At 35.0% G+C, this 12479-nt stretch overlaps 2 protein-coding genes across 4 annotated transcripts in view; one reads left to right on the forward strand and one right to left on the reverse strand.

Annotated features, from left to right (window-relative positions):
- Positions 3590–9497, forward strand: LOC105159740 (nuclear transcription factor Y subunit A-1-like). Its single transcript, XM_011076919.2, has 6 exons — positions 3590–3721; positions 5341–5598; positions 6924–7027; positions 7196–7267; positions 7839–8006; positions 8106–9497. Exons 2-6 carry the CDS (start codon positions 5358–5360, stop codon positions 8415–8417), a joined length of 897 nt encoding a protein of 298 aa, XP_011075221.1. The 5' UTR covers positions 3590–3721; positions 5341–5357; the 3' UTR covers positions 8418–9497.
- Positions 10127–12479, reverse strand: part of LOC105159741 (guanylate kinase 1) — a 3846-nt gene continuing 1493 nt past the window's right edge. For 2 of the 3 annotated variants that reach the window (XM_011076920.2, XM_011076921.2), the window contains 8 exons: positions 12301–12374; positions 12079–12208; positions 11526–11888; positions 11177–11298; positions 10960–11095; positions 10817–10862; positions 10603–10708; positions 10127–10529 (listed from right to left, as the gene is read on the reverse strand). In XM_011076920.2, coding sequence (XP_011075222.1) covers positions 10415–10529; positions 10603–10708; positions 10817–10862; positions 10960–11095; positions 11177–11298; positions 11526–11888; positions 12079–12208; positions 12301–12374 — 1092 coding nt within the window. In that variant the 3' untranslated portion in view covers positions 10127–10414. Of the gene's footprint in view, positions 10530–10602; positions 10709–10816; positions 10863–10959; positions 11096–11176; positions 11299–11525; positions 11889–12078; positions 12375–12479 lie in introns of all 3 variants that reach the window. The other variant, XM_020693206.1, reaches the window with a different exon arrangement.

Here is a 12479-nt window from a genome sequence, read left to right on the forward strand (position 1 = left end):
ACTAAACTAGAGGTTTTTTTCTTACATGTGTTTAAGAAATAATGTTCAGTGTTTTGTGGTTGAAGAGAATACCAAGTTATTCTATTTTCTTTTAAGAACTTGGAGATTGGGGTTTCTTTTGGTGGTCGTTGGAATTTTGCTGCCAATTTAGAGGTCATTTTGCTTGTGTAAGAGTATTTCTTGCTCTTGGTGTGAGCTGCATATATTGGGAGTGTGATCTGGATTAGGGGGTTTGTGATCACCTCTACAGTAGTAAAATCTAGATAGGTTTTCGATATTTGAGAAAATGAGTACATGTAAGAATTGTTGGGAGGTCTCGAACTAAGATCTTTTGATGCTTAAGTTAGTTTAGTGTGAGATTGAAGAGAAAAATGATTAATACTATCTCAATAAATAGCGTATCTTTGCCCTCTAGAGTATGTATAAAACTAAATGTTCGTACTTGTACGGGTCCACGCATCATGATCTCAATTTTCGAGATGTTGAGTGATCGACTTTGATGATTCAAAATCATCGAATCATGTGCAGCTGACATGAGTAAATGTATGATAATCTCTTTATATTTTATATTTTTTCAAAGTCTTTGTTAAAACTCTATCACAGATCACTGTATATTTTTTTATGGGTGGAATAAGTAGAGTTTTGGTTTCATTTCCGTCCGTTTACCCTTGCTTACTATGTACTTCAAATGTGATGTAATTGAGAAGCTTAGAATAAAATCAACAACTTTCCATCATTATAAGAGCTGTCAAGAACATATATATACACACATATATATATATGCATTTAAATTTAGAAATAAGCTTGTTTATACTTGCATAAATTAATATCAAATTGCGGAAAAATATCATTTTTTATCTCATATATTAGGTGCTATTCAATTTTCATCCAATTCATCATAAAAATCTCAATTTCAGATCATTATCTTTTGACTGAAAAAGTTAAAGTGGTCACGTGCTTCTCACATTGTATATCATTGATATGTATTTGGAAAAAAATTATACATCTGAACCCTAATTTCTCCCCAAATCCTCCTTTTTCTCTGCGAAATTTCTTTGCCAAAAACCCATCCGAACTCTCCCCACATTCCGTTCATAAATGTGGGGTGAATTTTTATGTCAAAAACTGCAATTCTACATGGCTTGGTCAAGAATATGAAGATTTTTTCAGAACATTTATGGAAGAAATTCACTTTCTTCTCTATTTCAGCCACCTCTTCTTCCATTTTATGCTACAAATTCACATTCTTCCTCGTTTTGGAGAATTCTTCATCCATTTTGTTCAGCTTATGAAGGAGTCTAGGTATAATTTTGTTTGCCATTGTGCACATTGGTGGATCTTTCCATACAAAAAATCCACACCCACTTGCAATATCATCATGACTTTGGAATCAATCTTCTTCCCGGGTAAGTTTGTTCATGAGGTTTTTAGACATGTTTTCTTACCATAATAACACATGAGAGTTCTGATTGTAGAAGTTGAATCACTTGACGCTATCTTTCCAGAGATTGAAGCTGGATTTCAGTTAGAAGATAAGACATAAGATGATGGAACCATAATTTCTAATTTCCAGTTTTTTCTGTCCTGCCTAGTGTAAATTTACCCAAATACGCATCAGTTGATATGCCACGTGAGAAGCACGTGACCACTTTAACGTTTTCCGTCAAATAATTGACGATGGGACCAAAATTGAGACAAATAAAAAAATAATGTCCTAAAACTGAGATTTTTGTAATGAATAAAATCAAAATTGAATAGGCCCTAAAATATGGGACCAAAAATAAGATTTCCCCCCAAATTGCCAACCAAAGAATAAAAATAATAATGTCGAACTTATAATTATTTCAATAAATTTTTTTATTAAAAAATTTGAATAATTTCATTTGAGATCGTCATCTAAAAAAATTCAGAATAAATAACAAAAATATTGTCTCAACGTGAAGTTCGTGATTTAGATCAGCGAAATTATATCTTTTAGTCTCATAAAATAGGGGTTCAATACTTTTAGTTCTCTAGCTTATAAGATTTTCAAAATGATCGCAAAATTAAAAAAAACTCAATATATTTAGTCATATGCTTTATAGGAATTTTTAAAATGATCCCAGAATTAAAAAAAGCTCGATACATTTAGTCCTATACTTTATAGAAATTTTTAAAATGGTCACAAAATTGAAAAAATATAACGCATTCAATCCTATAAATCTCGTAAAGCAGATAATTAAATATGTCGAATTTTCTCCTTTTGGATCGATGATGACTAAATTTATTGAATTTTTCTAAATTAGATATCTAAATCTCATAAAATAGAGGACTAAATATATTAAATCTCCTATCTTATAGGACTAAAAGTGTAATATTGTCCGGTGTCAATAAATATTCTCATTGGTCTATTATATTTTCATTCTAAATTATATTTAAATTCTTATATTAAAAAAAAAAAAAAGAAGTTGGAAACAATGAATTTGGAGTGGAAGTGTAGGAATCAAAAGAAAAAAAAAATAATTTTCAAAGAAAATGACCCAAATAATTGGCGGGTACGGCAGCAACGCCGACGGACGCGTGGAAAGTTGAGGGTCGCCGTCAGGAAGACCGTGGGGGTGTCGCGACGAGGAGATTTCCGCCCAAAACGCCACGTAACGCATCGGCCCCCGATCAGTGCCCGCAGTTTAACGGCGTAGCGCCGTCATCTAACCGTTGAGTCACCCAACACGTTGCTGGCTGGTGTGTGTGGGGTCCACCTCTTTCCTCATTCGCGGGGACACGTAGCCATCTTGTTGTGGGACTTCAATCAATGGCGTTTAATTATTGGTGGTAACCCCCCCCCCCCTACTCCTTTTTACTATTTTGCCCCTCTTAATTTCAATAATCTTTGTTTGGTAGAAAATAACATGAAAACACATTTTCCACAAGAAAAATAAATACTTTTTAATATTTTATTCTTCAATTTTTATAATTATAAATCAAATAAATTCACATCTAATTATTATTCCTACTAAGTGAAAAAAGAAAAAAAAAATTAATCAATAATATCAAAGTGTACCACATTCATTTGAAATTCTTATAACTATTGCAGAAACTGTATTTAGATTGAAAAATTATGAATTCTAAAATTTTAATAATAAATTCTTTAAATTTATTTGAATAGTTCTGAATTTTAAAAAAATTAAATTCTTTAATTTTATTTTAATTTATATTTTATTGAGTATGATAAATTTTAAGTGTTTTAATTTTTCTATTTTATTTTTGTTTTTTTTGAATAGTTCCCTCAAATTCAGACCTGTCAAGTCTGATGCAACCTAAAATAAAAAAACAATAATGTGAAAAGGTGAATATATATATATACCTAACATTTTGATGTGGGAGAGAGAGAGAGAGAGAGAGAGTTGCCAATTTTAGGAAGAGAAAAAGGGGACAGGGAAGTCATTTATGGCAAGAGATGAGGCTGCTTCAGTCTAACCCAACACCAGCACCCATTCTTATGTTGTTCCTAACACATCAAAATCAGGGGCATCACCGTCACCATCATCAACCTATATTGTCTTTTCATGGATACCTCAGCATTTCAATATTATTACTTATCATCAAAGGGAGGGAAAATGTATATGCATGTAAGCATATATTCAGCTGTTTACTCACCAAAAGAGAGAGAGAGAGAGAGAGTATTGAAAGAACCCCCATTGCCCATTGCATGAAGAGTTCTTCTTGTTGATTAATTTCTACAGTAAGTTTGCTTTTACATTTTGGTTTTGATCTTCATCTTGGGTTTCTCATTATGTGCGATAATCAGTTGATTTTTTATGATATTTATGACTGAGTTTGGTCAGTTTGAGAGTTTTGCTATGGATTACTCTACTTTGATGCATCTTTTTAGTTCGGGCTATATAATTCTTGGCTGTTTCTGTTTATTTTCTTCGTTTCCTGATTTTGGGCTTTCTTCTTTTTGCTGTTTGATTGTTTTTTTTTGAGACAGAAATGGTTATAATTAATTTCTCGTGGAAATTATGAAATGTTGAGTTTATAGGTTAATTTGCTTAAATTGATGAAATGAAAGATGGTGAATATGTTATCTCAGGTTATTAATATGTTGGTTTTCAATGTCTCCGAAAATTAAGGAAGCTATGCGTTAGTTGATCTACTTAATTATCAAAAAGAGAAAAAAAAAAAAAAAGATCTACTTGTAATATTTTATGGTATTTGTATTTATTTAAATTATGCATTTTATGTCTAATCATAAGTTTATTAATTGTGACACAACTTGGAAATAATTATTGTTATTTTTTAATTTGCATGATATTAAATCACACAAATGAACAATTTGATATTAACTAATTAGGTTTTAAATGAATACTATAAACCTTTGTTAATATGGAGTATTAATTATTCTAATAATGTCTTGCATGTGATATGTATAATATGTGTACCAAAAATTTTACCTCAGTTCATTGAGTTTAGAGTGTCTACAAGATAATTATTCGTACTATATGGGTATGCTATGGATCTTGATTATTATTATAGGGTTGAAACAAACCAAGTTACTTGAAATTTGAAATTTGTCACTACAAGGTGTAGATCAATTTAGAATGTTTTTTTCTGTAAAAAGGAAAATATGGTATAGGTTGTGTATTGATGAGGCCAAGGCAAGAGTTATATCTTTTTATCTTTAAGACAATATTATCAGGTGCTGGCTCTTCTTGGCAATAGTCTTGCAAGATACCAAGAGTTTACTTTCCATAATAGTAGCACCGTGAATCTTGAGAAAGAATGACTAAAGATATTTATGAATTGTTTTGAACAAAATCTTGAGGATGCAAGGAAAGAGAGTAGAATGCTTAGATGAATTTTGGATGGAAAGCAAATGGACAAAGCTGTCCAATTTATAGAAGCTGGAGGATTGCCACCAAAAGCTTGACTTATAGGGAATGGTTTCAAACCAAAACTTTGAGATATTCAAGCAAAGACATTTATGAGCTCTCTTATACAAACACAACGAAGGAGTCTTTTACGAGTCGAAAGACTCAGAACTAATAGACTGTGTGAATAAGAACTCTTACTTTGAATCTGTATCTGGTTCTCTACATATAAGATTTTCTCAGAATACGCTTTGTTATTAAGAAATCAAGTGCAATTTTTTTTTTAGAACTTTCTAAAGATAAGATCATCTTAGCCACTGGCATTTGTTATATCACACAATTTTCTTTGTGTATCTACATTGGTTGAAATTTACAGCTGCAGAGTCATTTATATCACCTTACTTCCTATTCTTGAAGTAGCGTGTGGTACTCTATGTTCACAATGCTGAAGATTAGTTATCCTGCTCTATTTTTGGTTTCTTTTGACAAGACCAATAGGTACACATTATGCAACAGCAGTACGGTAAAAGAGGGCAACGTGAGTTTGATGCAAAAGGCTATAACTTATGCTTAGGCACCGGTTCACAAGATAGGCATAATGGCATTCGAGACAATTTCATGTCAGTGAATGTGCTGTCAAGAAGCACATTGGGTCTGAATTCTGTTAGTCAGTTAAATGCTTGTTGGGGAAACCTAGCCCGCGAATCACAAGTAAACAGCGGACGAGTTTCTGGAATGCCAGATGCAGGTTTCAAAAGCATCTCTAATGGTTTTCAGATTTCTCTTTTCTCATTTCTCTGGTTGTCACTCATCCAATGAGACTATAATTGTTCCCATGTTTCCGTATTTCAAATTTCCTTACGTTGTTGTTGCAGTATCTCGTTGTTTATGATATGCTCACAAAGACACTATGAACTGAAATTCTTGCAGAGTTTCTGTGTGTAAAATGTGGAGAGACTTTGAAATTTAGTTTGAGGCACGGACTTTAAGAAAGGCTGTAAGTTTTTTAGATTTTACAGTTCGATTACCTCAAAGATATGCAATAGAGAGTTGAAGCCAAATTCGAGAGGATTTCATGTCTCTTATTCAACTGATAATTGATCACATATACCTATTTTTATGTGATATAGTTCATAAAATTTGTCAATTTTGGAAAGTCAATCGTTTTACTTTGTAAAAAGTTACACAAGCAATGTATTAAGTAACATGCATATATCAGTTATGGTTTAGGTGATGCATTGTTGGAAAGTGGTTCAATCACCAACTATTTTAGTTTAAACTATAGTCAGTCCATGAAAATCTAAGTTTTTCTAACCATGCATCGGACTGTTAGGTAAGATTTTAAGATTCTTCACATATTTGGCATGTCGAAAATTTGTGTGTGGAAACTTATTGACCTTTTCCATGGACCATAGCAAAAGACAATAAAGACATACAATTCTTATATAAGTTAGTAGCTTTAAGGGATGTTTTAGTGTTCATTTTATAATGCCACCCTTGGTACTTCATATTTTGGACACAAAGATGGCGTCATTTCTTGAAACAATTTATACTCTTAATTCAAATTTCTGGAGCTTGTATCCATACGAGAAACATTAAGGAAACTGTTTCCCTTCATTTGATTTCAAACAAGACTCACTGAAATCTGGCTCCAAACAGACAGTAGGTGAAGGAAAAATGCGGCGAAAAAGCGTTTGCCTCTTACTTGCTTGACTATCAACTTACCTGTCTTAGGTGAAATATAAATGGAAGTATTGTGTGAAGTTGTAACATTTGATTCAATGATCTGTAAATAATATTGCATACCAAGACATAAACATTTCTCTCATAATGGGTTCAGATGCTTTTGTCACCTGTTGTCCCTTTATTCCTGGTCGCATATATTGTGATATTCACCTAAATTCAAAGAAAGAGAAATAAGAATCGTTCTTTGCATGTCTCTCAATCCCAAAGAATATAAGACCTTTGTAAAAATTAGCTAAGAACCTTTTTTACTATGATTTTGTTGTACATGCATTTTTGTGTATAAAGTCATGTTTTCTATGCGGAACCTGAGAAGATTCTTATACTCAGTGTGCAGGCAGGAGCATGGAAGTCTTGCATCATCCATAGTGCCTCATGCTATGGATGAACATTTAATGCAGGAAACTCTACAAGATCAAAGTGGTGGCTCCAATGTGAGAATACTGCTTTTGATTTTGAGATCATTATATTTCCATGTGACAATGCTAGTTAGTAATTTCAGAGATAAGAAGCTTTTGACTTGTTGACTAGTTTCTGGAGGACTATGTATGAATAGTTTACTCTAAATATCTTGTCTAACTAATAGGTCCATTTTGTTTCAGACATGCAGCTCTTACTCTTATCCCGATCCATGTCCGAGGGACAGCAAACTGGCTAATGCTCGTCCACAGTTGGTATACAATTTACTTCCTCCTTTTGACATTTACTTCTAAGATTTTACTGAAATGCAGATCTGTGAACAAGTTTGGTGAAATTTTTACTTATCATGGTCATGTTTCTAATACAGTGCATGGCGGTAAATGGGCTTTAGCCAGATTGCTATTTCCGTCAACGAATATTCGTGTCTTTTTCCTTATGATTTATCTAGTACTTTTTATGAACTTTGAAACAATCAGCAATATTTCCAATATTGTTGTGATTGTTTAAGTGCTTTAAGGTTACAGCTCATATTTTTTTCTGAGGTTGCCAAGTGTGCATGAGTTGAAGAGCCATACTGTTATATATCCATATAGCACCTTTTCTGCAGTCTTAACTGCTGTAGAGTAATTATGTAATGGTAGAATTGCCTTCTTAGTTTCCATAAATGGTGCTTCGGAGATATAATTTATCAAGACAAATTTAAATAAGCTAAACAAGTCAGAATTCAGCATCAGACATCTGATGTTACCGTTTAAAGAGTTTTGAATTTTTGTAACAATTTTCTCTTTGATGAGTCTCATATATGATTATGTTAATCTCTTTCAGATATGTCCAGACTTACATGGAGCTCCTCATTGTAGAACAGCTTCATCCTTAGCATTGACGTTGGAGGAGCCTGTTTATGTGAATGCCAAACAATACCATGGAATTCTGAGGCGGAGACAGCTGCGGGCAAAGGCTGAGTTGGAAAATAAAGTGACAAGAGTCAGAAAGGTTCAGTTTATGAATTCTTAGATTACATAACACATCACTTGCTGATGTTAATTAAACCACTAAAGTCCTAATTTACTTATGCATCTTTCTTCTTTTCAGCCTTATCTCCATGAATCTCGGCATTTGCACGCCCTGAGACGAGCCAGAGGATGCGGGGGACGTTTTATCAACACGAAGAAGTCTGATAGCACAGCCGGTAATGCTACTCATGGGGAAGCCAAAAGCACTGGGGACTCTTCTCTATCAAATACCCTCCATTGTTCACGAGATTCAGGATATGCATCCTCGGCCTCTTCCAGAGTAGTCAAGCCATCCACAAGTATGAATGAATTCAAGAAATTTTCACTTGAAGAAATGAAGGATGCAGAATTCTTGCAATGGACCTGTCCTAAAGATTTCTTCTTGGGGTGATGACTTTTTTAAGTGACGGAGTTTAGAGGTAATTTGTCGACATGCATGGTATGATGATGTTTCATTAGATTATCTAAGACGATGGATCCACGCTGTCTGTGTACATTATATAGTGAGTTATTGTCAAAATAAGTCTTGAGATGATCTTATGTGAGATTTAACTACAGAATGATGGTTTGTTATAACGCCTTGGTGTTGCAACACTGTTTGTGTGTGAATGTGTTGTTCTATGTGAAAGGGGACATGAAATCATGGGCAACTGAAAAATGAAAAAGAAACATAGCAACACACCCACACTATGCGCCATGCATTCTTGGAGCCCACATCTCGAATGCATTCTTGATTTGTCCTTTATCCTAGTATGAATGGACAATATTGATCTTGGACATATCGTCATGTTCGAATGCGCGTGCATTTCCTTCATTTGAGGAGTGTTCCATCACAACTTCGTCTAGATAAGATTTAACCGTTGAACTGAAACTGAGCCAAGTTTGGAGATAATTGAACTTTGTTTCCTGTAGTTTGGGCATTGTAGTTCTATGTATCTTTGACATATGAAAAATGACGGCAGACTATAACCCACGAGGACTTGGATAAGATCTAATATCTTTTTGGATTCGAGGATGTGATCGTAAAATCAGGCTCGCTTCGATTATTCCACATTTTACCATAAATACTAAAAAAATTATTAATTTAACTTATCCAACATTTTATCTAGTCGGCTTCTATTAATCATTTATCCCACACACAAAATTGATCAGTCCCTTGTCAGTGGAAAAGTAGGTAGTTTCTAGAAGCCAATTGACCGACAACCAGGCTGGAAAACTGTGAGTGATTGCTTGCTTTGGGGCCACAGTCGGCGGCCACCACCGCGGCTGTCGCTGTTGGCTCAGTGGTAGTGGGCTCCGAATTGAGATAAAAGCCTCAAGTTGGATGCAGAATCGTTTGGTTGCACTCTCACAGCTGCTAGGCGCACCATGTGGGGATAGGATCTAGTCTCCTATAGCAAATATGAGAGTTCGAAATTTACAAGTCACGTTTAAATTCTTGTTAAGGCTTTTGATTGAAATGAGCTTAAAATCCACCTGAAAAAGAATGCATGAAGTCAATTTTAAGATGTAATTTATAAATTTTGGTGATCGATCTCTCTGTTTCAAGAGTCAGTAGAGAAAATCTCCTATGTTCAAGAAAGGCGAATTTTATGTTCGTTTTCTTCCAAAGCAAAAAAAAAAAAATCTTACTTAAAATCAAATTTAATCAAACTAAATCAATCGCATGATAAGCTTTATTCATCATTTTTTTTTAACTATACACCAATTCCAAAACGAGTATATTATACTTATCTTATAATTAATTGGTCTGATTAAACTCATCTGAGTAAGAATTTTCCTGTGAGGCAAGTTGGGATTAGATAAAGATCCTCTCTACAATTTGATGGAGACAAATCCGTAACGAATCCCTTGATAGTTTTAGCAAGTGGGCATAGCAAATGAGTGAAGACTCCTGCAAATGGCCATCACATTAATTTGCTAGTCAAGTCAATTAACTTGTTGTCACAGCTTACGAACCATTACTCATCATGATCAACATTCCAAGAATCCAAATTCACAAATGAAGGATTCTTCTGCATATGGAAATATAGATCCAATGCATTTATCCGCAAGCAGGAAAAAGCCTCAGAGCTTGGCAGAAATGTAAAATTCAGAGAATTAATCGAACATGAACACCCAAATTGAATGTCTTTCTTTCGTATTCTGAGAGAGGGGTAATGTTTTCTTGTGTTCCAATCGTAACAAGGATAACAAGTTAGCTCCTGTCATGTATTAGGAATCATTTCTCCCGTATGGAAAAGAAGTAGCTCGAAAGCTCCTTCTCCACATTATCTATAAGCTATATTCCCTCATAATAGCTTTCTACTCGATCACTTTCAATGACAAATATAATTATTTAAAAGAAAAAAATGAGGTAAAAATACGTTAGTCGAGAATTTTGAGGTGTTAGCTCAGCACTTCGGCATCAACGCCATTTGAGGTTGGATCTATGGTGAAAAATCTCAGACCCCTTGTCCGTCCGGGGGCCCCACCTTTCATCGAAGCTAAATCCAGCACAAACCTACAAGAAAACATTGAGTAGTCAAATTCACAGGACTATGAACCGTTGTGGATGCTAGCTGCATTTAACATACATGTTCTCAGCTGGTTTTTCTGGTTCTCTCACACCACAATTTATCAGGATCTTGTGTCCGGTTTTCGAAACCATGTGGTCCAAAGACATCTGAACCGGCTCCAGTACTGGATCACAATGCAGCACCAACAATCAAATTTACAAAAACAAGCTTGGCATAAGTAAAGTTGATGTCCGCAACGAAATTTAATGATATAATGAGTTGACGAACTAACCTGATTCCTGAGTGCTCTTGACACCATCAGCAAGGCCTAAGAGTTTCTAAAAGATGCAGAAGATATGACCTCAGCATTATACAAAGAATAGAATTACAATGACATATAAGATGCCAAATCCAATATCAAGGAGCAAATTTCACCTTAAGTTTGTCATAGCATGTATCCAAGTCATCATTAACCAAAATATGATCAAACAGGCCAGGTGAGTTTCGCTGTTCAAGTTCTGCCTTGGCATTTCGGAGTCGTTTCTGGATCTGTTCTTCTGACTCAGTCCCCCTGTACACATAATTATGAATCTTTGCTCAATAATGGGAGATGCAATGTGAAAACATTTAAAATGGCTCTAAGCTAGCCCACCTCGCGCGAAGGCGTTTCTCAAGCTCCTCAAATGAGGGAGGACAGATAAAGATAAAAATGGCTTCCAGAGAACTAGCCCTCACAGATCTTGCCCCTTGAACATCAATGTCAAGGATGCATCTCTACATGAAATCACATAAACCATCCCTTAAGTTTACAAAATAGAGAATCATTCTGATGTACAAACACTTTGTGAATACCACAATAAAAATCATAAATTAGAATAAAAAGCATATGTTATTCGTTCTCCTTTATTGCACGAGCAGTGTCAAGCCACAAGCCCAAGTCAGACCAATCTTAACTTGGTACAGGAATCTAAATTCAATTACAGAACTGGAAAATGTTTTACCTTTCCTTTGTCAGCAACCACATCAACAGCTTCAATACTGGTTCCGTAGAGATTTCCATGAACAGCTGCATACTCAAGAAATTTTCCGGCTTCTATATCTTTTTCCATGACACTGCGTTCAGTGAAGTGGTAGTGGATACCATTCTGCTCATTGCTTCTTGGAGCCCGTGTCGTGTGGCTTACCGAGAATCCAAACATTGATGGAAATTCTTCCATCAGCTTGGATATCAGGGTGCCCTTACCAACACCGGAAGGTCCGCTAATAACAATGGGTTTTGCAGCTTCGCCAATCACCCCTTTACTCCAAGCAACTACTTCAGTCGCCATTCTCATCTTCTGCTCTCTAACGAAAGCAGTATTCACCTGCATCGAAAAAAAAGGTCAAGAAGTCAGTACTAGAACTAAACTATACATAAAGAACGTGGATTCACCGTGTTTTCTGGTTAAAAGTACATGAGAAATAAGTGATCTCCACAATTAGAAACTCTTAGGTGAAAGAGAGAAAGTAAATGCATCACAATATTATCATCGTTTGACAAGCAAAAACACCAACCTCTAGAAACCAAAAGCTATCATCAGAGGTTGTGTTCCCCTTGATAACCAAAATTCGGTCTTCATCTAAAACAATAGCTGAGTGGCCCTTTGATGGCTTGGGCTTTGTTCCCAACACAACGGGGATCACCCTATAAAGATAATACATTCTTAGTCTGCTCAACTCTAAACTTAAGGAGAACTGCAATAAACCAATGAACTTAAGTAATGCTTCGAAGCTCACCAATCGCTTGTAGATTTATTGAATATTTGAATTCCAATTGTGCATGCAGATTCAGTAGATGCACCAATTACATACTGGACCAAATTAAAAAGGTTGAAGACTTATCGATGATAAAACATTTTGGAAAAGAGAAAACACTCGGGGGGGGGGGGGGGGGTTTTTTAAAAAAAGGGGGAGTC

The sequence above is a fragment of the Sesamum indicum genome, linkage group LG4 (genome assembly GCF_000512975.1).
Source record: "Sesamum indicum cultivar Zhongzhi No. 13 linkage group LG4, S_indicum_v1.0, whole genome shotgun sequence".
Classification (NCBI taxonomy): domain Eukaryota; kingdom Viridiplantae; phylum Streptophyta; class Magnoliopsida; order Lamiales; family Pedaliaceae; genus Sesamum; species Sesamum indicum.

Excerpts from the sequence above, each read along its gene's own strand:
- LOC105159740 (XM_011076919.2), top strand. The coding sequence starts at position 5,358 with ATGCAACAGCAGTACGGTAAAAGAGGGCAACGTGAGTTTGATGCAAAA. Across the intron at positions 7,028-7,195 it reads ATCAAAGTGGTGGCTCCAAT|ACATGCAGCTCTTACTCTTA; the intron begins GTGAGAATACTG and ends ATTTTGTTTCAG. Across the intron at positions 7,268-7,838 it reads CTAATGCTCGTCCACAGTTG|ATATGTCCAGACTTACATGG; the intron begins GTATACAATTTA and ends AATCTCTTTCAG.